Source organism: Hypomesus transpacificus, chromosome 24 (genome assembly GCF_021917145.1).
Source record: "Hypomesus transpacificus isolate Combined female chromosome 24, fHypTra1, whole genome shotgun sequence".
In the NCBI taxonomy this organism is placed as follows: domain Eukaryota; kingdom Metazoa; phylum Chordata; class Actinopteri; order Osmeriformes; family Osmeridae; genus Hypomesus; species Hypomesus transpacificus.
Window position 1 is genome coordinate 2,230,298 of NC_061083.1, and position 22,867 is coordinate 2,253,164.

Here is a 22,867-nt window from a genome sequence, read left to right on the forward strand (position 1 = left end):
AATGCTGTGATCCATCCAGTTGGGAAAGCACTTATAGATCTAAACAAGTAGTCAGTTTTAAGCATGTTGTTCCCCCATAGATCCAATGTTAGAGCTAGAGTAGCTAACTGTTTCTATCCTGGTGATTGATGCCCGAAAGAAAACAGAAAGTGTTTGTTATTTTTTTTTTTTATCTTTAAAAAAGTACGCTTAATTTTTATATTATTGTATGAAACATGTGTTTCCGTTTCTCATTTGATTCCATTCTGACACAGGAACGTAGAATGAGTCCTACTTGTGTATACATACAGACATACTATTTCTAAAGTTCAGTACCACAAATTGTCATATGGCATCATACACTTTTTAATTTCCTGTGTGATACTCAGGTAGAGGTAATTTTATTGCAACTCATCAGGCTCAAACAAAAATAGCAAAGAGGTCAAACCAAACAGCCCCATATCCACAATGTGAAAAACATGAGGGTGTGTTGCAACATGTAGCCTAGCACAGAGAGAGTGTGACACAGAAGAGTTTGGCAAGTGTGTGTGTATGAGAGTGAGAGAGAGAGTGTGAGAGAGACAGTGTTAGAGAGACAGCGAGAGAGAGAGAGAGAGAGAGAGAGAGAGAGAGAGAGAGAGAGAGAGAGAGAGAGAGAGAGAGAGAGAGAGAATGAGAGGGATACTCAGTGTTACTTGTGAAGCATGACAGGGTTACAAGTTATCTAGCCTCACTGGTCTTTCTCGTTGATCTGGGTGTGTCGAGTTTGTGGAACGCCATTCACTGCCTACTGACACCCAGAGATGACATAACATGAAGGATCATACCAGGGGAGGAATGACAGAACTCCAGAAAGAGACATACGTAGCCTTCCTGAAGAGAGATAGAGAGATACAAGGGTGAGAAAGATATAGAGCGTGTATAGTGAGATAGAGGGAGAAAGAGAGAGAGGGAGAAGGAGAGAGAGACAGAGAGTTTCGGCAGTAGCAATAGGTGATACAGGGGCAGTTGTGCTGTTTTGGTCACAGGCAGCACACAGAGGGGAACAGTCATCACAAAGAAGAGTGCAGTCGTGACGCTGAAACCTTTTCAAAACCTGTAAGTGAACGAAAGAGAAAAAAGGTCAAAGAATTTTAACGGACAGAAGGGATTTGGAGTTGAAGAGAGTAAAAGGCATACATTGTCAAGCAGAAAGTGCTTCGGAAGCCTGAACATGGAAAAAGACTGGAATGTGAAAGAAGAGATTCACCGGAACTTGCTTCCCAAGTGAGACAGAGGACACAGACAAACACAAGTATGTATCATGCAGGACCACACACACTTGCAAACACACATACTCCTCCAAAGTACAATACTTGCATTTGAGGAAAATCAACTTGAAACTCTCTCTGGATCTTCCGGATGCACTCGTTGTCTGTCTTTCTTTCTTTCTGTCTGTATGTCTGTCTGTCTGTCTGTCTGTCTGTCTGTCTGTCTGTCTGTCTGTCTGTCTGTCTGTCTGTCTGTCTGTCTGTCTGTCTGTCTGTCTGTCTGTCTGTCTGCTCTCTCTCTCTCTCTCTCTCTCTCTCTCTCTCTCTCTCTCTCTTTTCTTTCTCTCTCTCTCTCTCTATCAGGGATTGGCCACCTCACTAGGATCTGATGTGAGAGAGGGGACCACTTCCAGGAATGTCTCAACCCCGCTCGCCCCAGGACACCCAGGTCCTGCTCCAGTCCATGCTCCAGAGGCTGAAGCTCCAGCCGGGCACCAACACCCAGCGACGGCAGAGCCCCCTCAGCCCCACCTCAGACACCCAGGACCCGGGCCAGGATGGAGAGAGGTCCCCCTCTCTCTGGACAAGACGAGCAGGAAACATCGGCAGCAACGGGGACGTGGGTCTGTCTCCCGTTGATGATGTCAGCCGGGCTAAGGGTGCAGGGAGACAGGGTAGGGCCAGCAGGCACACGTTAGGGAAATGGGACTCCAGGGATGAGTTTGCGATTCCAGACTTTGAATCTAAGGTGACTGGCTTTAAGGACGCTCCAAGACGGTGGCAGGCCCACGCTATGCCTAGCAGGGACGTTGACCGGGTGTCCCAGCCTCTTTCCGTGTCTCAGGGTGTCTCCCCCCCAAGTCATGTGATGGGGAGCCGAGGGTCGGAACAGCCTCTGTCACCTGTCGTTGCCCCTCCAAGTAGGGAATGTTTGGCGGGTGGCACAAACGAACACCCGACACAGACTTCCACTGGGGGAGACGTCACTCCCTGTAGGAAGCAGGAAGAGGAAGTTCCTCAGCTGAAGAGCAGGAAGCTGAAGTTTCCTTTCAGGGGGCGTGGCTCTGATAAGCGACTGTCACGGGCAGGGGTACGAGGTGGGTCAGGGAAGGAAGCGAGAGGGGGAGAGGACAAGGGAAAGGGGGAGAGTGAGGTAGGGGCAGGGGGTGAGGAGAGGAGAGAGTTGGCTGTTGGAGACCAGACCACGGGTCAGGAGGGGCTGTCAGAGCATGCTGGAGTTCTGAATGATGGCCCCGATGCTGGGGAAGTGCCATATGCACATTTGACCTCACCGCCTTTCAATAAGGACAGCTGTGCTGTGGTTGCTGCAGGCACTGAGAGCTCTAGAACTTCCTCCCTGAACCAGTCAGAGTCTGGCTTCACCCCAAGGGTCTATATGTGGTCTTTGGGAATCGCCAACCCTGGTCTGGACACAGGGAGTCCGGTGAAGAGTGGGGCTATCGGGAACGGGGGGTTGAATGACGTCATGGGTGTGTTTTCGGCCAATCAGGGCACAGCAGACAGCTCCTTGGTAGCGGCCAAGAAGAAAAAAAGGTTGTCAGAGAGATCGACGAAGAGATGGACTCTAAACATCATGGATCGATGGAGAGAGAGCCGTGGGAGTTTGGGAAAGAGGGAAAAAAAAGACAATGGAATAACAGAAGGAAAAATAAATGTAAGTAAAAGACTGAGAAGAGTTATAAACTCTATATCTCCTTCTATATGCTTCACTTGTGTAAGCTGACAATGTAAGCTGACGATGTATGTATTGTTACATTGCTTTGATGAAACAGTTTTCAACTCAAAACCAGCGATTGGTTGCAGAGGCTGACATCACAGAATTGTCCAATGATAAGGGAGCTCAGACATCCCAGGGGCCTATCAGAGAGGTCCAAGGTGAAGCTCCACCTACTGGTTCAGAGAGAGGGATCACAGAGGGTCACGTAAGGTAAACAGTAAACACACACCCACTCAAAGCCAAATGTGTGTCTGTGCGTAGAAGGTGACTGATTTGTGTTTGTTGCCATGCCTGTCTCACAACTGTCAATGGAACTCCCATCCTTTGAATGAATGCACACATGTTCAAATGTACAATATAATACACCATAGCTGAGGTCTAGAATGTTTTCTTGCTTAGTTGAGTTAATGTCTGGTAAAACGTAAGAGCAAATTATATATGCTTTGCGTGTGTATGTGTATGTGAGTATGTGTATGTGTGTGTGGATGAAAAGGTTGCAATAGCACAGATGTTAGTCAGGGTGAAACTGAGCTCAACATTTTTCTCATGAGCCAGATACACCCTCACCTGTCATTGACATTCTTGTTCATGTGCTCTCTGCCGGTCTCAGTCTTAACACATGCAGTACACACTCACACACACACACACACACTCACACACACACACACACACACACACACACACACACACTCACACACCTCATTCGTTCTTATAGACCCCCTCCTCATCTTTTTCAACAGACGCTCCAGTGATTTTGACTTTGGCCTGGGCTCATTCAGCCTGCTGGATGAGATCCTCACAGGACAGGAGTGGGCCCAGTTCCTCAGTCCCACCCAGACAGATGTCCCAACCTATCAAAGACTCAGTAAATCGGAATCTCACCGACTAGGGACCAACCAGACCCTTCAAAGCCAGGATACTGACCAATCAAGTTTGAACCTGAACAGAGAGAGCAGACCAGGAACTGCAAACACCCAGTGGAACTTGGGGCCGATGGACCAGGTTCCCAACAGAGACACAGCACACATGTCGACTGATGTCAGTATGGACATTTCAGAACCAAGCCGAATCTTTAAACAGTACGGTGAAGTTGAAGTCATCCAATCAGAACCAATGGAACACAGTGATGTCCAATCGCACCTCAGCTGTGACGAGATGAGAACCAATCCAGTCCTTCAGATGGACTTGTTCGTTAACAAGGTAAAGACATAATCCCTTAAACCATTTCGACAAGTAACAAACCGCATCCTGCCCATCGATTGAGTTTCGTAAACAGTCCTTTGTATGCAGTAGAGCTGTTTAAAAGATGTAACTGATGCATTGTCTGTGTACTACAGCCAGAGGGCAGTCTACACAACTCTGCACAGAGGAACCAAATCCCCCCGAACAGGAAGAGAGTGTACCATTCGCAGGTTAGGGAGGCCGAGAGGGAAGGAAAGAAGGAGGAACAGCGAGACAGAGGGAGAGAGGACAGGAACGGAGAGAGCCTGAAAGAGGGCACGACAAGCCAAGCTCAGCAGGAAGAAGGATCGCAGGACGACCAAAGTGTCATCATGCCTCTTTATCCCCTGCGCTCGCCTCCTGCCTCTCTCTCTCCTTCCTCCCCCTCTCCTGCTCCGCGGTACCGCGGCATACTGAAGCACTCGGTGTCTCGCGACTCCATGGAAACGGTGACCAAAAAGGTGAGGGCGGAAGTCGCTTCCTGTACTTGTCTCCTCCCCTTCCGTCTCACCGGACACACATTGTCTTCTCGCTGTTTTTGCTTCTGAATTAATGTCTTCAGTAACACCTTCAGTAACAGGGTGTGCTCTATCTCGGAGTGTTCTCTTTAAAAGCATGTGATTAGGGTTACGTTTCAGTCTTCCATTCTCTCTCTCTCTCTCTCTCTCTCTCTCTCTCTCTCTCTCTCTCTCTCTCTCTCTCTCTCTCTCTCTCTCTGTGTCTTATAGACAGAGAGACTAAAACTATATCTCTGTTTGTGAACACTTACAGTACCTGGCGATTAAACACAATTCTGATTCTAATTCTTTCAGAGACGTTTAGACAATATAGTTTGCGTGAGGTTCGCAGAAGAGGTGGTCGCCATTGAACCCAGAGAACTCGTTCTGGAAGACAACGACACGGATGAGGAAGAAGAGAGCACCTGGACAGAGGATGAGGAGTCAGATGATGAAGAAGAGGAGGATTCTGGGATGCAACAGGAAGTTGTGCCTGTGCCTGTGCCCGTGTCCCGGCCCTCTCTGCCAGCCTGGGTGTCAGCTCTGAAAATGAAAAAGTCTGGAAGAAAACCTAAACAATGACTTGCACCGCATTTCCACACACACACACACGCACAGACAAACACGCTTGTCTTTTACAACTATTTTATACAAAATCCGCAGCTTGTCCCTTTGTACCAGTTAACTGCACTGAAAAAATGATGTCCAGACAACTATGACAATAAAGTATCAAAACTCATTGGCCTTATCTATCTTATGCAGAACATTAGGGCTAGATCTTGATGTGTGTTAGTGTGTGTCTGTGGGCATGTTGCTTGCATACAGAAGTGAATGTGTGTGAATATGTGACAGTAGGATGTGGCACATTCTTAAAATATTTATCATATTTAACTGAAGGCCTGAGCTCAGGTTTTGCCTTCAATACATTTGCCATAAATCTCACTTGCTGGCGCTCTGCAGGTGTTATACTAAGAACTGAAGTTTAGAAATCCACAGGCACAGTAAACAGTGTTATTATTAATGGCACTCACACAACCACCTCATCCCGTCATTCAGGTTTATCTCTAGAAGTAAGTGCTTCTAGAATCTACACCTTGTACCATGTGCTCCATTTAGAAGAGGATGTCACTCACGATTTCTGATTTATGGTTATGTGGAAATGACAATACAATCGCAGCCAGTCATTTGTCAAGCACTTGGACACACCCTGACAATGGCCCTGCACTCCTGAAATGCGATGAGCAGTTTTTGAGGAACAGGAGGAAGAAAAGGTGGATACCAACTAAAAACATTCCTGATGGATGTTGAAAAAATGTCAAATGTCTAAAATATGGCTTTTATATTCAATTCTCAATCTAGACAAGTTGGCATTTTATTGTTATGCTTTTTTAAGATTGTTTAAATGTTTGTGTTTGAACAACACAAGGAGATCAAATCATTGAGAAACATAAACATACTGATATTGCTTTGCCTAAATAATTAAAAAGAGAATTGACATCATGTTGTTAAGTAAACCTCATGTTTATAATGTGACCAGTGCATATGATGTAGAATGGTCTTCAGAAATCGGGCACATTTATGAATAATGGCCCATTTAAAACCACAAGTCATGCTCATTAAACTCTCCCCCTCTCTCTTCCTCTCCCCCCCCCCCCCCCCCCCCCCCCCTCTTCCTCTCTCTCTGTTTCACCCCCATTAGGAAGCTCTTAGTGTCATTAGTCGAGGGCTGTAATTGTAAAAACTGAGACAATGGGACCACATAAATGGATCATATACAGAACATACTGTACAGCAACAACATACTTGGCAACTATACACAGGGCATTCATACAATCTATTATTCAAGTGAGTATTCAAGTGATTTATGAGCCGTGTCCCAGTTGTAGCTGTTCCTCATAGGTCCAGGAGTGTGTGTTCAGAGTGTGTGTGTGTGTGTCCCGGCTGATGATGTCACACCATCTGGTCGATGGACAGAGCACCCGAGTCTTCGGATCTGTCCTCCCGTTTGATTGACAGCTGGCCGCCGTCGTTCTGAGACTTGGGGTCAGTGGTCGGAGAGTCAGAGACCTGGGAAGTGTAGAGAGAGAGGAGGGGGGGGAGGAGGAGGAGGAGGAGGGGGAAGAGGAGGAGGGGGAGGAGGAGGAGGGGGGGGCGGAGGAGGGGCAAGAGGCGGAGGAGGACGAAGGGGAGGAGAAAACGGGGGGGAGGAGGAGGTGGGGGCAGAGGAGGAGGGCGGGTGGGGAGGAAAGACAAGTGGAAATGTGAAGTGTGAAAATGACTACAAAACTCATTTGAGGTATTTTCCTTCTCCTGTTCTGTCAACAATGACTCACTTCCTCAAACTTCTTGGCCTTGTACCGGTCCGCCCCCTTCAGAAAGTTCAGAAGGATGATGTCACACAGCACCGTACCCTGCAACCAATCACCACCAAGTTAGCATATCCAAATCAGGTCGTCTTTCATTAACACTGGACAGTCCATTGCAATACAACAATAATCCATTTACAGCTGTGACTTCACAAAGACGACTCACCAGTCCGACTGAGGTGAAGGCTGCCACAATGTTGATCAAAGTGGGAACTGTATTGAACTTCCCAGCCTTGAAAAACCCATCCAGAAAACGGAATTAGCGCCGAGACACAAAGTACTGGTCTCTCACACAAAAACTAAACACACACCACAAGCAAAACACGCACCATGAAAGACTAATATAAGTATAAGCAAACACGTTGGCACACACACAAACAAACGAGCACACTTACATTCCCAGTTACCATGATGTCAAAGCGGATGGCGAAGGCCTTGTGAAGGGTCCGGAACTCGGTGCCGTTCTCTGTCTGGTAATATTTGGCGTATCTGAAGTTGTAGCCTTTGGAAAGGCTGTTGGTCTCAAACACCTTGTCCAGGCGTGTGAAGGAGTAAGAAGGTTGACATTTCTCGATGGCCTGATCCAAATCACACGTCCAGCCTATGTTAATCCCTATCTCTCCACCCTGACAGAGAGAGAGAAACACTTACAGATGGCGACACGGAAACTTCTAGACCCAAAGATGTCGAGAAGACGGGGGGGGGGGGAGAAAGAGAGGGAGATGCAAAGGAGGATAGATAGAAAGAGGAGGAGGAGATGAGGAGGACGATGTCACTGTACTTCAGAGAGGGTGGAGGTACTCTGGCCGGTGTAGTTCAGCACATCTCCCACTCTGAAGATGGGGCACAAGGGGTGGTCCTTGGGGTGGTAGGTACATTTCTTGATGTAGCTCTTAGTCATGGAGGGGGGGAAGTTCCCTCTGTGAGAGACAGAGACAGAGAGACAGAGAGAGAGACAGAGACAGAGACAGAGACAGAGACAGAGAGACAGAGACAGAGAGAGAGAGACAGACAAAGAGAAAGCAATGGAGGGGTGAAGGGAGAGAGAAAGAAATTATCGGTACGATTTGTATAACGGTGATAAAACGTTGCCGGTTGAAAGGCTCAGTGTGTGCCTCTTTAAGAGTGTGTGTTTGTGTGTGAGGAAGGAGGGAGGGAAGGGCACCTGGTGACATTGAAGAGAGGGAAGCGGACACTGTTCTTGATGAAGATCGTGAAGTTCTCGACTGCTAGTGTCGGCTTACTGAAAGAGAGTTGGAGGCGGGGATAAGTGTGTAAACAGGACTGTGTGTTTACTGGCGTCTGAGGGTGTCCTGAGTGTGCTGCACCCATGCCAGCGTGCTTGTAGGGTTGTGGGTTCATGCGTGGACATGTATCACCTTTTGGCTTGGGTGTCATTCTCTGCTGGACACCAGCCCTCGATCTCACACTTGCCTCTTGACTCATTCTGACCTATCAGACAGTTCCCTGTGATCAGGCCTGGGAAGGGGCGAGGGAGAGAGAGAGAGAGAGAGAGACAGAGAGACAGAGAGAGAGAGAGAGAGAGAGAGTGTAGGAGGGGGAGAGAGGTGTAAGTGGAGAGTAAATGCCATCCGGTAGTGAATGTGAATGACGTGAGGAGCATAGGACTCACCATTTCCCAGATATGAACCGATGAATTGTTCACAGTCTGCACTTGTGTTGCAGGAATATTTCTTGGAATTCTAGTACACACACGTACGTACGTACACACAAACACACATAAATAAGCATTGACTAAAATTCTGTAAATGACAGAAACCTGGCCAATGGATATTCAATGACTACACCCTTACCAACAAATATTGTAATGATTTGATACTTTTATTCAAGTATGCATGATCTCTTTATATATTACAGATATTGACTGTAATATCCTCACACACCATTTGCTTATAAACTATTTATATTTCATTCAAAGTATAACATCCTTTAAGTGTGAGTTGGTTTGTTTTAACAATGAACATCTGATGTGATCTGTCTTTGTTTGGTGCTGCTAGCGCATCTACTCGTGCAGCTGCAAGTGCTCCAGTCAGGGCTTGAAGAAGCACATCAGATGAAATGTATTTTATAATCATGTCAAAGGAGCTTAGTGAAGGTATCCAAGACACAAGTTGTTTTCAGGGTGCAGAAAATCTTTCCCGACTAACTACAGCTAACTTATGTGTTTCCATGGAGGTAGTACAGACAACACAGAAAACATTTCCTGAATCCTTTGAACGAATCAGACAGCCACAGACACCTCTAAACACTCTCTGGGGTGCACTGGAGGAGTGCTGGGATCATAGAATCATAGTCAGAGTTTAAGCTCTGCAGTTTGTACTCTAAAGTGTCTTAAATGTTTTCACTTTGTGAAACGTAGGCATTTTTATATGTAAAAGGAATCATCTTTTTCCCCAAAAAAAATCTACCAGATTGTGTCTGTGCCCAATTCTTTTTGGACTGACCTCTTTGCAGAAGCCCTGTTCCTGTTTTTCTGTGTCGATCTGCTTGGTGATGATACAGAAGATGGCCTCACCCTGGTAACCAGAGAGGTCCGTTAGCTACAGGCAAGATGTAGGAGACACACCTAACACACAGGTCTGTCTGTTAAAGAAGCAGTAGACACACTTAACACACAGGTCTGTCTGTTAAAGGAGCAGTAGACACACCTAACAAACGTTAGCTAAAACACAAAGTCAAAGAGACACTCGTCCTCAACCCACTGACGTTCACAGGAAGCTACACAGACTAATTCCACCTGCTTCGACACGCAACGGTCTCTATCATTGTGAATGTCGCAGTCACTTTCATCGTCAACACTAGGAACTAGGGTCAAGGGTCAGGGCAGGACCTGTACCTGTGTCGGCACCACAAAGTCTGCCACGTCCACCGTACGTCCATTGAGTTTACCGAAGCCCTTCACCTTGGTCATGACCGAGGACTCGATGCCTGTGTCTGTCACCTGGTAGGCCTTCTCATGCAGGAAGACCCAGCTAAAACCAGGAAGAACACAAGGACAGACAGACAGAGAGACAGAGAGATCCCAAAAATACAAAATGAAGGGTGAATGACAAGTCTGAAACCGAACGAAAAATAACCAGCTAACCGACAACCTCAGCAAATCATGTCTGCTTCGATTTTTCTCATTCGCCAACAGAGATTTCAGAAGACGAAAGCCAAGCTCATTCACAATGAACCACATGCAAAAGGTCCATAGAAGAATCTACACAAACATACAATCAACGTGACACACGCACACACACACAGTGGACCAACCAGACAAAGTAGATGATGATGAGCAGTTGAACGACGCGGTTGACGATCCCGACAGGCCAGCTCTTCACCACCACCGACTTGGTGGTCTCGTAGGTGAAGAAGTCAGTCACACAGCCCCACATCATCGGGGCCATCCTGCACATGATGGTGCGCGTGGAGATTTGAATTTGCTCTCAACAAGTCAGTGAATGGTGGCGACTCCCAAGCGTGGGGGAGAGTTCCTCTCAGTTGTTCCAGAAACGAGATTCCCAAACGTGACTGAAAACAGTGAAACCTGCATGTGTCTCAACACTTTCCTCCGTTTCTCTGAGGTCTGTCTCTCAAGACTCCCTCAGTCACTCTGTCCCTCTCTTTGAATCCCTCTCCCTCTCTTTCTATCCCTCTGTCTCTCGCCCCCTCTTTCTATCCCTCTGTCTCTCTCCCCCTCTCCTCTCTCCTCTACTGGATGGTGATCTCGGACCACCCCACTCTCTCTCCCAAATGAACAACGACATGGCTCTCTCTCCCTTCTCCCCCACGCCCGGACGCACGCACAGTCGACACACATCAGCCATGCACATGCATTATCCCAACGACATGACATGAGTCATGTTCACTTACACAAGACAACAAATGGCAGGCGTTTGGGTGATCCATCCAAATGTGTGGCACTCATAACAGCATAATGATGTAACTCAATACGCTATGGCTACTTTGCAACACGCTGGTCTTTCTGTCACACAGAAACAGATGTGTGTGACAATGCTATGAGTGTGTGTGTGTTTGTGCGGTTGATGCCCAGAGACAGTATTGCAAGATCCCTTAATTTTTAAGTGGGTCCATTATGTCTGTGAACAATTAGGGTAACACAATACAACACATAAAACACAATCATAGGAGCTTAACAGCAGACACACACTTATGTAAAGTAGTGATGGGAGACGCTGCAAATATAGTGTGTGAAAATATTGACATTTTAGAATAAATTCAGAGGAGAGATGGAGAAAGTTCTAGAAATGGATTCCCCTGGACCTGCTATGGTGCTTATTGGAACATCACCTGAACGCCTGTGTTATACTTATAAAAAAACTGCTTCGGGGATTTCAATGAAGAAAAACATTGATTACTCGTTAAAGTACATGCAGTGTTTGTGTTTTGCCTGTTTGGGAGGAGAGTGGGAATGATGGAACAATGATAGAATTTTTCCCTAATGAGATTACATCTTTTGTGGAAGGAGAAACCACAGCACAAAGGATGCAGGAAACACTCAAACAGCCGGTGCATTAGCCAGAACACACAGCCCCCCCTCAGGAGGACAGTTTCAGAGGGGAGAAGGTAGAATGTCAAAGGAGAAAACCCTGAAGAAGAGAATGGGATTTCTGGACAGTGACAAATGCGTTTTAAGGGAGAGCGATTCGACAACGTAAGCTGATGAATCCCTGTGGGCTGGAACCACACACTGCCATACTGAAGATCTGGCTTTTAAAAACCGGCTTTCTTTTCTAATACAACTCCATTTACTAACCACTCTAGCCTACTCTCAATCCTCATATCGCAAACTCTGTCTCCCTGGCCCACCCCATCACTCTCCAATTTGGAGGCCTGCATCCTAACCCAAAACCCACTGTATCAACCGCTGGCTGGTTAAATGGAGTCTATGACCACTAAAGGTAGACTGAATCAAAGTGCTAAAAGCTTCTTTGGTTCAAATCTACATCTAGCAGTGCTCCCAGGCGCGGGGGAACGGATGTCCTGGTAAGTTGAACTTCCTGCGAGACAGGAAGTTGCCAGTCAGAAGCGCCGTGAAGCCCAGAAGCCCTTCTTCACCCGCCGTCCTCTCCCCTCAGGATCGCAGACACTGGACCGCAGCAGGCTTCTCGACGTCTTCTGTGCTCCTCATGGACGTTGACAATGTGGGGAATAACCCACCCTCAGGTCATGAACCATCATCTCCTCAATATGGATTTCTCTTCCCCATCCATCACCATCCACTTAGCGTTCATCACTCCATTTTTGTGGCCGCCTGCATTGCTACTCTGAAACCACAGCAGCTCGGGTCTCTCATCCCCAGGGACGGTCACAGAGAGAGAGGGGGAGACGGAAGAGTCGACGAGGACAATCAAGAAGAACATGGTGATACGTTTTACTACAAAAGGTTTATATTTATTTTGCCTCAAAACATGACCAAAATGCACTAAACTGCAGTTGTGACATTTCAACAAAGGGAAACGGTTTAATTAGACTTGGCCGTCTCCTTCGGGTTATTGGACTACCGTTTTCCCTCCACACAGATAACGGGAGATGTAGTACATCGTATGTTGGAAAATGTTTCTGGTTTCTACAGGGCGAATATAAGTGTTTGACGTGTAAGTCTCTGCTTCCATCTTGCGTACTCCACAACGAAAGGGCAAAAGATACCAAAGGAAAAATAAAACAAAGTATTAAAAAAGAAAGAACAAAAAAAATCTTCCGTTTGTCACTCTAGCCAGGAGTATTGTCTGTCTGCGAGTGGTGGTGTGGGACATGAGGAGAGGAAGTGAAACTGGTAGGTTGGTCCATTTGAGTGAGAGAGAGAGTGTGTGTGTGTGTGTGTGTGTAACGCCCAGATCAGCAGGTAGATTCTCCCCCTCCTCAGTCTGAGTCCTGGTCTGAGCTGGGGGGCGTGGACAACACCTCCTCTTCCTCTTCCTCTTCCTCCTGCCACACACACACACGAACAGTAGAAAAAAGCTTTAATAATATGAAGGCTGGAAAGAACGGGGTCGGAAAGAGTCATATTGAGAAAATGGTCACAAAGAGAGGGAGAGAGACCTAGAGAGAGGGGGAGAAAGACAGAAAGAGGGAGGGAGACCTACAGAGAGGGGGAGGGGGAGAAAGACAGAGAGAGGGAGGGAGACCTAGGGAGGGAGACCTAGAGAGAGGGAGAGAGACCTAGAGAGAAGGAGAGAGACCTAGGAGAGGGAGGGGGAGAGACAGACTACCTTGCTCTTGCTCTTGGCCTTGCTCTTGCTCTTGGCCTTGGCCTTCTTGCGGCCAGAGTCGGACTCGGAGGAGCTCTCCTCGCTGGAGATGAACTCGCGGCTCTTGAAGCTGTCGTTCCCGCCTCCTCGCTCCTTCTCCTTGTCCCCGCCGGCCGGCTTCCTCTTCTTGTCCTCCTTCTTGGCTCCCTTCTTCTTGCTGTCCCTGAAGGACGCGGCAGGGGAGGGGGGGGAAAGGGCTGTGAGTCTGGCCGTGTTTGTGGTGGCTGGAATGGGAATGCCTGAAGAGGGCTCGGCTGTCGTGTGTGTACAGGATGTAAAGTGTGTGTGTGTGTGTGCTTACTTCTTGGCAGGAGCCGAGGACGCCCCACCGCTCTCTCTGTACTCCTTCATGGCTTTCTCATACTGCTTCTTAGCCTCCTCTGCCTTGCCATCCCACTCCTGAGACAAGGAGTTGTCCATTACCAAAGAGCATCACAACAATAACAACACAAATAATAATAACAAAAATATGATTGTGACTGCAAAAAAAACGAAGCATTTTCCGGATCTTTCTGAGGGAAGCAAGTAGTGGTCCCAGCCGAGAAGGGAGCCCTCACCTCCTTCTTGTCCTTGGTGATCTGCTTCCACATCTCGCCGGCCTTCTTGGAGATCTCTGTGATGGAGATGCCGGGGTGGTCCGCCTTGATGCGCTCCCGGCTCGAGTTCAGCCACAGCATGTAGGCGCTCATCGGCCTCTTGGGGGCGCCGGCGTCTTTCTGCTTCTTCTGCAGGGGGGAGGGGGGGAACAGATACACAAGCATGCAGGTTTAACGAGCATGCAGGTTTAACCGGAGGCCGAACTGAACGTTTATTTTCCCCCTGGACAACAAAATTGGAGACGGAAATTGCTTTTCATTGCTCAGTGTCCCCCGACTGCCCTTTCCTCCTCCTCCTCCTCCTCACCTCCCTGCGAGGTTTCCTTGCCTTCTTCTCCTTCACCACCTTGGGCTTCTTGGCCTCCTTCTTCCTCCCCTCGTCGTCGCTGTCCCCTCCGCTGCTCTCGCTCTCGGACGCGTTGCTGTCGTACCTGTCGGGGGGGAGGGGGGGGGGGGGGGGGGGAGAAGGACGCGTAAGACGAGAGACCGAGGGAGGAGAGACATGTTTTTTTAAGAGACAGATAAAGAAAGAGAGATGTGATGGGAAGTCGAAAACGACTCACTCCTCAGCGACATCACTCTCCTCTCCAGGGTTGAACGACTCGTCTGCAGACAAAGGAGAGAGAGAGAGAACGACAAATTGATCGCCTGTCCTGTCAGACGTGTCCCACTGGCAGTCCAGCCCCCTTTCAGAAGCGCCGTCTGATTGGCCCCCGCCACTCACCGGTTTCGCCGTCCGATTCGTCGCTGTCGTCGCCCTCCTCCCGGATCTTCCCCTCGGCCTTCATCCTCTCCAGGTAGGCGTCGTGCTGGTCGTCGTCCGAGTCGCTGTACTCGTTGTTCTTGCCCTTGATGCCCTGCGAACCGGGAGCGGCGCACGTCAAAACCACAGTTCCCAGAGTGCACCGGCAGAGAGAGAGAGTCCATCTGACGACCAAGACACCCAAGCCTGCACCACAGAGAGCTGACAGAGCCTGTGAGACCATGCATTCTGGCTGAGGGGGAAGCCCACCACCCCCCCCCCCCCCCCCCTCTCACCAGCACCGGTCCAACACCCCCCCCTGGCCTCGCCTCCTCTCCCTTCAGACCAAGTCACCGTGGGCATCACCGAATCGTAATCACGTGAACACTGCGACACTCCCCGATTGGGAAACCATGGACGGACGGCGAGAAGGAGGGAGCCAGAGAGGAGTGTTGGAGCGCAGCGCAGCGCAGCCCCCCCCCCCCCCCCCCCAAACCAGGAGCAAACGGAGGGCAGCATCATTGGGGGGGGGGGGGGGGGGGGGGGGGGGGGGGGGGGGGGGGGGGGGGGGGGGGGGGGGGGGGGGGGGGGGGAGCCTGGGGTTGGGTGTGTGTGTGTCGGGCCTATAGGACACGTCTCTCAGTGTTAACCACTGCAGAGCCTCGGGCAGTACATTAGTCAAGACAATGCAAACAAATGCACGTGTACACACACACACACGGGTCATTCGTTGGTCATTGAAATCAATCATGGCAATCAACAGCAATACCCTCGGATTATAGCACTCACCACCCAACCAAGAACCCCCCCTCCCGCCCCGCCCCCCCCCACACCATGCAAGCGTTAATCACACCAAACCAACAGTCATGTGGGTGATCAGTCCGGAGCGACAGTAACCATACCGACCTTTTTCTTCAGGGGTAAACCGACAGACACACAGAGACAGGGTGAGACAACCGTGAGTATTACATCCAGCGCTGGCCGGCCCTCATGAACTTGAGCTCCACACACACACACACACACACACACACACACACACACACACACACACACACACACACACACACACACACACACACACACACACACACACACACACACACACACACACACACACACACACACACACACACACACACACACACACACACACACACACAGCTGTCTGAACCCCCTCACCTCTTTGAAGCCTCGGTTTTTGATATTGAGCTTCTTGGCGTTGACAAAGTCAAAGAGCTTGCCGTACTCTTCTCTGAGAGAGAAAGAGAGGGGGGGAGGGAGAGAAAGACAAGTTAAGGGTTAAAGAGACGTGTGCAAGTATGCACTCGTAAGTATTCATGCATGCATACTCGTGTGTGTGTGTGCAAGTATGTGTGTGTGTGCAAGTATGTGTGTGTGTGTAAGTATGTGTGTGTGCGTATGTCTATATGTGGATGAATTTGGGAATTTCGATTGTATGCCTGTACATGTGTGTGAAAGTATCTCTCAATGTGTGTGTGTGCGTGTGTGAGCATGCCTGTACACGTGCGTGCACAGGAGCGCGTGCCCCCCCCTCCCCGGCCCCACCTCTCGATGCTGCTGAAGGTGTACTGGTTGCCCTGCTTGGTCTCGATCTCAAAGTCGAAGGAGCGCGTGGTGGTGGTGCCGCGGGCGAAGTTCACACAGGAGATCTCCTCGAAGCGCAGGTGCACGGGGGGGCTTGTGCACGTAGATGAAGCCCCGCTCCAGGGGGTAGAGCAGGCCCGACGACGCCTTGTAGGAGCAGGTGATGCACTGGGCCCCCGAGTGGCTGGAGAGAGGGGGGGGGGAGATTATGGGGGGGTGGGAAGAGATGAGATTTTCACTGATCTTGCCAGGGGTTTTCAATGATCTTGTGTGGGGGTGAGCTCTTACACACACACACACACACAAGAAAAATATATTGCCTGTGTGCGTGTGCCCGCGCGCACATGTCCTCACCCCTGGAAGTTTCCGGGCACGGTGATCTTCCTGTTGACCAGGGCCTTCATGACCCTACTGACCATCTCATAGAGGGAGCCAGACATGTTCTTACTGAGCTTGCCCTCATACTTCCTCTCCACATCCTCCCTGAGAGAGGGGGGGGGGGGGGGGGGGGGGGGGGGGGGGGCAATGAGAGGTGTCAGATGGAGGCGGGAAAAAGGAAGAGACAGCGTTAAGACAGGAGAGAACGGGAAAGAGGTCCGTGAGGACACTTCCCCACGAGGAACACGCGTCAACGTGTCCACGTCCCAGAGAGAGGTGGCGCTGCTCTCGCCGAGCGTCCGACTCACTCGCTCATGTTGAGGGTAAGGCTGATGTCTTCCTCCTTGGAGAAGAGGAGGATGAGGAAATGGTATCGGGTCTGGCCCTGCTTGATGGGGGGATCCAGACTGATCTAGAGCGAGAAAGAGAGAGACAGAGAGAGCGCGAGTTTGTACGGTGTTACCGAGTCACAACTTGTTCAAAGCTCGTAGCCGTCAACAGTCTCACACAAGTGCGTGGATGTAACGGGTGTGAACCTGTGAAACTCACTCCCCAGGTATGCAACGGGCTGCCCGCGTCAACGAATAGCTAGCTTTTCTTTGGCGTAGCTGGTGGTGGTCGCGCTTGGCAAGTCAGAGGTCGTGCGTTTGAGCCCAGCGAGAGGCAAACGACGCCTTGTAGTGACGGAGCGTGGTCACGTCCGTTACGTACCGTCACACGGTCACACACCCACACTTACCACGAAGAACATCTGCCTCTGGTCCTTGTGAGGCAGCAGGAAGAGGCGGAGCACGGTGGTGTAGGGGATCTTGTAGTCAAACGTCTTCCCGTGGAGGTGGAGGAACGTGGGATAGATACGGATATCGTACCTGGAGGGAGGGAGGGAGGGAGAGACGGGGAGAGAGAGAGAGAGTCCATGAGTGTATGGAGGAGAATAACAGAACAGTCTCCACTGAACTCCTGTGAGAAGAGCTTGCAGGTTGAAAGACCTCCCTCCCGGGGTCGTCGGGACTTGACCTCGGAGCTGCGAGGGCGTGAAGAGTACAGGGGGACGAGGACGTACCTTCCTCTGGGCGTGAGACACTGCAGCTCTTTGAAGACGCACACGGCGTCGCCCGTGGCCTGGATGACGTCAGCCTTGGAGCGCACGTTGTCTGCAAACGCCTGGGCACACGCGGGACCACGCAAACACACGTGTTCAATATTTCTCTCTCACACACACACACTTCAAATCGTATTTGGTCGACATGGGGTGATGTTGGATCCATAACGACTGATTACGGAGGCAGGGCCCCCCGACAGTAAAAGATCGTCCAATCAGAACGCGGGCATCTTCGACAGTGATAAATACCTACAGCAGTTGCTCCATCTAGTGCTCATCAACATCCATCCAGCAACACCCTTACTTGTCCATCAATAAAGGCTCTAATCATCTAACGGGTTCAACGGCTCCACAGTCCCTCTGTACCCAACTAAAAGTAGGGTTTTTGACTGAGGTTAACTGAACGAACGATAAAGATTTGTGTTTTCTCCATCGAAGGAAAACTTTATTGGCGGGACAGTAACGTTTTCCCTGCACTGAAGGGATGGTGGCTGTACTGTGGTGGTGGTGGTGGTGGCTGTACTGTGGTGGTGGTGGCTGTACTGTGGTGGTGGTGGCGGCTGTACTGTGGTGGTGGTGGCTGTACTGTGGTGGTGGTGGCTGTACTGTGGTGGTGGTGGCTGTACTGTGGTGGTGGTGGTGGCTGTACTGTGGTGGTGGTGGTGGCTGTACTGTGGTGGTGGTGGCTGTACTGTGGTGGTGGTGGTGGCTGTACTGTGGTGGTGGTGGTGGCTGTACTGTGGTGGTGGTGGCTGTACTGTGTGGTGGTGGCTGTACTGTGGTGGTGGTGGCTGTACTGTGGTGGTGGTGGTGGCTGTACTGTGGTGGTGGTGGCTGTACTGTGGTGGTGGTGGCTGTACTGTGGTGGTGGTGGTGGCTGTACTGTGGTGGTGGTGGCTGTACTGTGGTGGTGGTGGCTGTACTGTGGTGGTGGTGGTGGCTGTACTGTGGTGGTGGTGGTGGCTGTACTGTGTGGTGGTGGTGGCTGTACTGTGTGGTGGTGGTGGCTGTACTGTGGTGGTGGTGGTGGCTGTACTGTGGTGGTGGTGGTGGTGGTGGTAGTGGTGGCTGTACTGTGGTGGTGGTGGTGGCTGTACTGTAGTGGTGGTGGTGGTGGTGGCTGTACTGTGGTGGTGGCTGTACTGTGGTGGTGGCTGTACTGTAGTGGTGGTGGTGGCTGTACTGTGGTGGTGGCTGTACTGTGGTGGTGGCTGTACTGTGGTGGTGGCTGTACTGTGGTGGTGGTGGTGGCGGTGGTGGCTGTACTGTGGTGGTGGTGGTGGCTGTACTGTGGTGGTGGTGGCTGTAGTGTGGTGGTGGTGGTGGCTGTACTGTGGTGGTGGTGGTGGCTGTAGTGTGGTGGTGGTGGTGGCTGTACTGTGGTGGTGGTGGTGGTGGCTGTACTGTGGTGGTGGTGGTGGCTGTACTGTGGTGGTGGTGGTGGTGGCTGTACTGTGGTGGTGGTGGTGGCTGTACTGTGGTGGTGGCTGTACTGTGGTGGTGGTGGTGGCGGCTGTACTGTGGTGGTGGTGGTGGTGGCTGTACTGTGGTGGTGGTGGTGGTGGCTGTACTGTGGTGGTGGTGGTGGCTGTACTGTGGTGGTGGTGGCTGTACTGTGGTGGTGGTGGTGGCTGTACTGTGGTGGTGGTGGTGGCTGTACTGTGGTGGTGGTGGTGGCTGTACTGTGGTGGTGGTGGTGGCTGTACTGTGGTGGTGGTGGTGGCTGTACTGTGGTGGTGGTGGTGGCTGTACTGTGGTGGTGGTGGTGGCTGTACTGTGGTGGTGGTGGTGGCTGTACTGTGGTGGTGGCTGTACTGGTGGTGGTGGCTGTACTGTGGTGGTGGTGGTGGCTGTACTGTGGTGGTGGCTGTACTGTGGTGGTGGTGGTGGCGGCTGTACTGTGGTGGTGGTGGTGGCTGTACTGTGGTGGTGGCTGTACTGTCTGTGGTGGCTCCTGCTCTCACCTCCACAGGGTCCTGGCCCTCGTCGCCGGTGCCCGGCGGCACGTAGAAGCGGACCTCCATGAGCGAGACCTCGGCGTCGTCGTTCTGGTGGAACTCCAGGGTCACCTCGTTCTTGCTGGTGGCACACTGGGACACGCTGGAGAGGGGGATCTCAAACACCGAGCTGTCGTTCACGTCAAACGACAACAATGGTCCTGGAGAGAGAGGAGGGGGGGGGGGCGTTAACCACCAAATGGGGAAGAGGGGGGTGACCAAAGTGTGTGTGTGTGTGTGGTTGAGGGGGGGGGGGGGGGGGGGGGGTTACCTGTGAACTTGGCAGTGCCCCAGTTCCAGCCCTTGACGCACATGTCCTTCTCTGACAACTCCACCTTGTAGTTGGTCTTGAAGAACTCAGAGATCTTCTCAAAGTCCTGCAGGGCCAGGGGAATGAGAAAGAGGTACAGCCAGAGAGAGAAGTACAGACACAGAGAGAGAGAGAGAGAGAGAGAGAGAGAGAGAGAGAGAGAGAGAGAGAGAGAGAGAGAGAGAGAGAGAGAGAGAGAGAGACCGACAGTGAGGGAGGACAACACAGATGGAAAGAAGGACAAAAGAAACCAAACGAAAGATGTACCTTGGTAAGAGAAAATCATAAGCCCATCAGAACTAAAAACACCCTCCCCCCTCTCCTCCCTCTCCTTCCCTCTCCTTCCCTATCCTCCCCATCCTGCCTCTCCTCCCTCCCTCTCCCTCCCTCTCCTCCCCATCCTGCCTCTCCCTCCCTCTCCCCCCTCTCCTCCCCATCCTGCCTCTCCCTCGCTCCGTCTCGATGAAGGTCAAACTCATCAGCGCTCAATTATGCCCCCGCCCAGCGCTCGGTCCCCTGGGATACTGGAGGTGAATGTAATCCGTCCGCTCGCTCTCCCTGTGCCGCTTACAATCAGCCTGTTTATTTATCCTGCAGGCCCGATTAGAGCTGGAGAGCACACACACACACACACACACACACACACACACACACGCACTCTCTCACAAACACACACGCTCTGTCACACACACAATCACTTCCACATGTGTGTAAAGGGGATTGTGTGTGTGTGAGAAGAGTGTGGAAAAGAGGTTATGCACCTGGAAATCTGCCTGTCTGTTAGGTCATTAGATTTAGAGCCTCTCTCTGTGTGTGTGCGCGCGCGTGTGTGTGTGTGTGAGGCATGTGACGATGTGAACACAGGCCAACGTGTTCAACAAGGACACATCTGGGCCTGTTTTGGATGGGAGGGAGAAGGGTTAGGGTCAGGCCTCACGGTGTGCGAGCTGCTGTTTCTCACCGGGGCTCAGACCCTTCGTAACGGACGGCAGGAAAACGGCCCAGCGTGCCGGGAGGCTTCCTGCCGTCCTCACTGGGAGGGTCTCCTCACCTCATTACTGTACTGCCGGAACAATACAGCTCACCTCACACACACACACAGACACACACCTGCTACAGATCCCCCCTTCCCACACACACCCACGCACCTCCCCCAAATGATGCTCGCTCTCCAACACCCTCTCCCTTCCCTCAGTCCTTTCAGCAGATCGTTTACAGCCCAAACCCCCAGCCCCTTCAAATCTCCCACCGGGAACCCCAACAGCCCACCGACACACCCCGCCGTGAGTGCTGCAAACCATGAGCTATTTTGACTCGACTCGCTCACCCGCGGCGAGTCTCCAGTGACTCCTTAAACCAGTGCCCTACATCGAGGCCGGCAACATGCCTGTGCCCCGCGCCGTGGCCTCCGTGCGTACGCATAGCTGGCAGTGCTGCGCCATGACTCGAGTGGAAGAGGTGACCGCATAGGGCGACGTGCATGAGCGGCGCTGGAAGAGAGAACATGAGTGTTTCATGTAGTAACACGGCTGGCGTGACGACGACTATAGAGAGTGAGCACATCAAAGACCCCCCCCCCCTCCCCCCCTGTGAAGTGGGGGTAAATTCCTCACCAGAGACAGTGTGTAGACAGTGCGAGACGGAGGACTGTAAACAATGACATCAGCAGCGCCACTCTCTCCTCTCTCTCTCTCGCCCAGATCCATCTCCCAAAAATACACTGATTGGCCTCTGGGGAGCGATGACGGAGCGGGCACTGAACACACGCGGGTCGCTGGCGTGTGTGTGTGTTCCGCGCGCACAATCCGACACTCGAGCGTTTTTAGACCGGAAACGACGAGTTTCACCCTACCCAATCACGGCGGCGTGCGTTCCCTGAATAGGCTTCCAAGGTCGACAAACATCCCCTCTCTATCTGCACGCATGTGCCGTTAATAATAATGGAAAACGCCACACATGAAACACACAAAAGGGCACTGTGGTCCCACTTCTTGTCTTCGTGGAATACAGACTCACACAAGGATGCGCGCCCCACACACACACACACACACACACAAACTCACCGTGTCCCTGAAGCCGTCGTATTTGTAGATGTGTCCGGTGCTGGTGACCAGCTTGATGCCGTGCCCCAGACACACGCGCCTCCACTGGGCCTGGCTGAGCTCCGGTGCAGGGATGTTGTCCACCTTCCCCGTCTTGCTGCTCTTGTACACCACGTTCTGCTTACTGAAGCGCAGACGGCCATCGTTCTGCCGGACACACGGACACACACACACAGGAGTTAATACAGTCTAGTGCTGGACGTTCTTTCGGAGAGAAGATAAATGAATCTAGAAGGTTTGAGCAGGTGAGCTATGGAATGAAGTGTGCATTCCTAAGTCAAATCAGCTGTCCCTTAGTTCCAAGGTGAATCTAAAGTATGGTAACAAAGGTCGGGAGTGGAGTTTAAATATGTTTAAAACATCCTTGTTGACCGACCCAGGATCCCTTCATCTCCTGGTAGATGTCGTTGAACTCCAGCGTGTCTCCCATTTTTTGCCCCGCACGAAATGATGCTCTACTGTGAAAATAAATGTGTAAATCACGATCAGTAACAAACAACATGTCAGACAGCTAAACAAGCCGATTTGACATTAAAATTTAAACATTATCTGTATCTCTCCAATACTATAAGTTACCGTACGTAACATCAGTAAATTACTTTAAGTTTAATGGCTAAACCCTGCAAGCTTTCCAACAAGCCAATGAAGTCAACTATGCTAAGGCTTGCTGACGGACTACCAACAAGTCAGTGAAAACTGAACACAGTGC

At 51.0% G+C, this 22,867-nt stretch overlaps 3 protein-coding genes across 3 annotated transcripts; 1 reads left to right on the forward strand and 2 right to left on the reverse strand.

Moving 5' to 3' along the window:
• Positions 1-631: 631 nt before the first annotated feature.
• On the forward strand, positions 632-5,438 carry zgc:113229 (uncharacterized protein LOC550612 homolog). The gene is made up of 6 exons (XM_047048549.1): positions 632-1,273; positions 1,593-2,904; positions 3,023-3,177; positions 3,708-4,167; positions 4,305-4,649; positions 5,001-5,438. The coding sequence occupies exons 2-6, from the start codon at positions 1,645-1,647 to the stop codon at positions 5,265-5,267; spliced, it is 2,487 nt and encodes an 828-aa protein (XP_046904505.1). The 5' UTR covers positions 632-1,273; positions 1,593-1,644; the 3' UTR covers positions 5,268-5,438.
• A 753-nt stretch (positions 5,439-6,191) lies between these two features.
• Positions 6,192-10,698, reverse strand: p2rx3a (purinergic receptor P2X, ligand-gated ion channel, 3a). Its single transcript, XM_047048551.1, has 11 exons — positions 10,328-10,698; positions 9,909-10,044; positions 9,517-9,588; positions 8,685-8,754; positions 8,431-8,530; positions 8,217-8,294; positions 7,833-7,971; positions 7,447-7,677; positions 7,218-7,283; positions 7,019-7,096; positions 6,192-6,752 (listed from the first exon to the last, which is right to left on the reverse strand). Exons 1-11 carry the CDS (start codon positions 10,468-10,470, stop codon positions 6,636-6,638), a joined length of 1,230 nt encoding a protein of 409 aa, XP_046904507.1. The 5' UTR covers positions 10,471-10,698; the 3' UTR covers positions 6,192-6,635.
• Positions 10,699-12,447: 1,749 nt separating this feature from the next.
• Positions 12,448-22,642, reverse strand: ssrp1a (structure specific recognition protein 1a). The gene is given in 18 exon segments (XM_047048589.1): positions 12,448-13,003; positions 13,288-13,489; positions 13,628-13,725; positions 13,884-14,051; positions 14,230-14,353; positions 14,486-14,528; positions 14,647-14,779; positions 15,844-15,916; positions 16,231-16,361; positions 16,363-16,453; positions 16,624-16,752; positions 16,956-17,059; positions 17,387-17,516; positions 17,711-17,811; positions 19,714-19,907; positions 20,018-20,123; positions 22,120-22,305; positions 22,535-22,642. Coding segments are annotated over 18 exon segments (2,133 nt in total). The 5' UTR covers positions 22,589-22,642; the 3' UTR covers positions 12,448-12,937.
• Between the last annotated feature and the right edge of the window lie 225 nt (positions 22,643-22,867).

Bases quoted from the DNA above. Each gene is read 5' to 3' on its own strand.
- zgc:113229 (XM_047048549.1), top strand. From the start codon at position 1,645: ATGTCTCAACCCCGCTCGCCCCAGGACACCCAGGTCCTGCTCCAGTCC. The intron at 2,905-3,022 runs GTAAGTAAAAGA...TTGATGAAACAG, and splicing joins TAACAGAAGGAAAAATAAAT to TTTTCAACTCAAAACCAGCG. The intron at 3,178-3,707 runs GTAAACAGTAAA...CTTTTTCAACAG, and splicing joins ATCACAGAGGGTCACGTAAG to ACGCTCCAGTGATTTTGACT.
- p2rx3a (XM_047048551.1), bottom strand. From the start codon at position 10,470: ATGTGCAGGATGGCCCCGATGATGTGGGGCTGTGTGACTGACTTCTTC. The intron at 8,531-8,684 runs GTGAGTCCTATG...GCCCCTTCCCAG, and splicing joins CGGTTCATATCTGGGAAATG to GCCTGATCACAGGGAACTGT. The intron at 6,753-7,018 runs GTGAGTCATTGT...TACACTTCCCAG, and splicing joins AGGCCAAGAAGTTTGAGGAA to GTCTCTGACTCTCCGACCAC.